General features: G+C 55.4%; 2 protein-coding genes across 2 annotated transcripts in view; one reads left to right on the top strand and one right to left on the bottom strand.

The window, feature by feature from the left end:
- The window catches only part of atg2a (autophagy related 2A), a 180,815-nt gene that overhangs the window by 42,547 nt on the left and 135,768 nt on the right, over nucleotides 1-2,500 (bottom strand). The gene's annotated exons all lie outside the window — the stretch shown is intronic.
- Nucleotides 1,226-2,494, top strand: trpt1 (tRNA phosphotransferase 1). The gene is made up of 3 exons (XM_041238068.1): nucleotides 1,226-1,365; nucleotides 1,589-1,670; nucleotides 2,323-2,494. Exons 1-3 carry the CDS (start codon nucleotides 1,288-1,290, stop codon nucleotides 2,457-2,459), a joined length of 297 nt encoding a protein of 98 aa, XP_041094002.1. The 5' UTR covers nucleotides 1,226-1,287; the 3' UTR covers nucleotides 2,460-2,494.

Genomic DNA, 2,500 nt, shown 5'->3' on the forward strand with positions numbered 1-2,500 from the left:
GGAGAAGGTGTGACACTAATAGAAAGGGGGGGTGCTGTTTAGCACAGGAGAAGGTGTGACACTAATAGAAAGGGGGGGGTGCTGTTTAGCACAGGAGAAGGTGTGACACTAATAGAAAGGGGGGGTGCTGTTTAGCACAGGAGAAGGTGTGACACTAATAGAAAGGGGGGGGTGCTGTTTAGCACAGGAGAAGGTGTGACACTAATAGAAAGGGGGGGTGCTGTTTAGCACAGGAGAAGGTGTGACACTAATAGAAAGGGGGGGTGCTGTTTAGCACAGGAGAAGGTGTGACACTAATAGAAAGGGGGGGTGCTGTTTAGCACAGGAGAAGGTGTGACACTAATAGAAAGGGGGGGTGCTGTTTAGCACAGGAGAAGGTGTGACACTAATAGAAAGGGGGGGTGCTGTTTAGCACAGGAGAAGGTGTGACACTAATAGAAAGGGGGGGTGCTGTTTAGCACAGGAGAAGGTGTGACACTAATAGAAAGGGGGGGTGCTGTTTAGCACAGGAGAAGGTGTGACACTAATAGAAAGGGGGGGTGCTGTTTAGCACAGGAGAAGGTGTGACACTAATAGAAAGGGGGGGTGCTGTTTAGCACAGGAGAAGGTGTGACACTAATAGAAAGGGGGGGTGCTGTTTAGCACAGGAGAAGGTGAGACACTAATAGAAAGGGGGGGTGCTGTTTAGCACAGGAGAAGGTGGGACACTAATAGAAAGGGGGGGTGCTGTTTAGCACAGGAGAAGGTGTGACACTAATAGAAAGGGGGGGGTGCTGTTTAGCACAGGAGAAGGTGTGACACTAATAGAAAGGGGGGGTGCTGTTTAGCACAGGAGAAGGTGTGACACTAATAGAAAGGGGGGGTGCTGTTTAGCACAGGAGAAGGTGTGACACTAATAGAAAGGGGGGGTGCTGTTTAGCACAGGAGAAGGTGGGACACTAATAGAAAGGGGGGGTGCTGTTTAGCACAGGAGAAGGTGGGACACTAATAGAAAGGGGGGGTGCTGTTTAGCACAGGAGAAGGTGGGACACTAATAGAAAGGGGGGGTGCTGTTTAGCACAGGAGAAGGTGTGACACTAATAGAAAGGGGGGGTGCTGTTTAGCACAGGAGAAGGTGGGACACTAATAGAAAGGGGGGGTGCTGTTTAGCACAGGAGAAGGGCACTAATAGAAAGGGGGGGTGCTGTTTAGCACAGGAGAAGGTGGGACACTAATAGAAAGGGGGGGTGCTGTTTAATACGCAGTGGTCAGCGAGTGACGAGATCAGACGCACACCGAGCCACGCCGATGGAAGCAGGGAGAGAGCCGGGAGGAGGAGGAGGAGGGAGGAGAGGAAGGGGGGGCGGACGCAGGCACCGGGAGCAGGTAAGCTGGTGCAGATTCGGGTTCACACCTCTCTCTGTTTTCTCCGGATGCTCTCTGTGTTTTTGTTCCCAGGATTTCAATGTGTTTTCCCGGGACACTTCAAGATCCCAGAGAGGAACGTGTTTTTAATTTGATGATTAAACGCAGTGGGTGGGGGGAGGGGGGCTGGTCTCCCCGATAGCATCGTCTTGTTTAATTGTACGACTGTATTCAATTCTGGCAGGACCCCGATGTGCGTTTGTCTAAAGCTCTCGCCTTCGTCCTGAGACACGGAGCGGACGAGCTGGGATTCACCATGGGCTCGGGTGAGAGAGAGGGGAGGGAGGAGAGGAGAGAGAGAGAGAGGAGAGGAGAGGAGAGAGGGGAGAGGAGAGAGGGGGGGGGAGGAGAGGAGAGGAGAGAGGAGAGGAGAGAGAGAGGAGGGAGGAGGAGGGAGGAGAGAGAGGGGGGGAGGAGAGCAGGACAGGCTGGGCGAGTGGTACCCGAGTCCGGAGAGAGGAGGGGGGGGAGGAGAGGAGGAGAGGAGAGGAGAGGGGGGGAGCAGACAGGCTGGGGCTCACCATGGGCTCAGGTGAGAGAGGAGGGGAGGAGAGAGGAGAGGAGGGGGGGGAGAAGGGAGAGGAGGGGAGGGGAGAGAAGAGAGAGAGGGGAGGGAGAGAGGAGAGGAGGGGAGGAGAGGGGAGAGAGGAGAGAGGAGAGGAGAGAGAGAGGACAGGCTGGGGAACTCACCATGTCTCCTCCCGTGGGTGTTGAGAGAGGGGTGGGAGAAGGAGGAGGGGGGAGGGGACCCCTCCTCCCTATGATCGAGGAATCTTCCCCCCCCCCCTCCCCCTGGGACTCTCATATGTTTGTAGGATACTAACCTTGAGGTGGGGGGTAAGAGGGGGGGGGAGTCTACCTAAGGACAAACAACTACTCCTGATCCCTCCCCTCCCCCCCCCTCCCCCTCTCTCTCAGATGGCTTCCTGTTTGTTGATGACCTTCTCCCTCCCCCTCCCCCTCTCTCTCAGATGGCTTCCTGTTTGTTGATGACCTTCTCTCTCACCCCCGGTTTTGCTCGTACTCATTGGACGACGTGCAGAGAGTTGTGCTGACCAATGACAAGCAGCGCTTCAAGCTCCGCCCACACCCCGAG

The sequence above is a fragment of the Polyodon spathula genome, chromosome 47, assembly GCF_017654505.1.
Source record: "Polyodon spathula isolate WHYD16114869_AA chromosome 47, ASM1765450v1, whole genome shotgun sequence".
Classification (NCBI taxonomy): Eukaryota; Metazoa; Chordata; class Actinopteri; order Acipenseriformes; family Polyodontidae; genus Polyodon; species Polyodon spathula.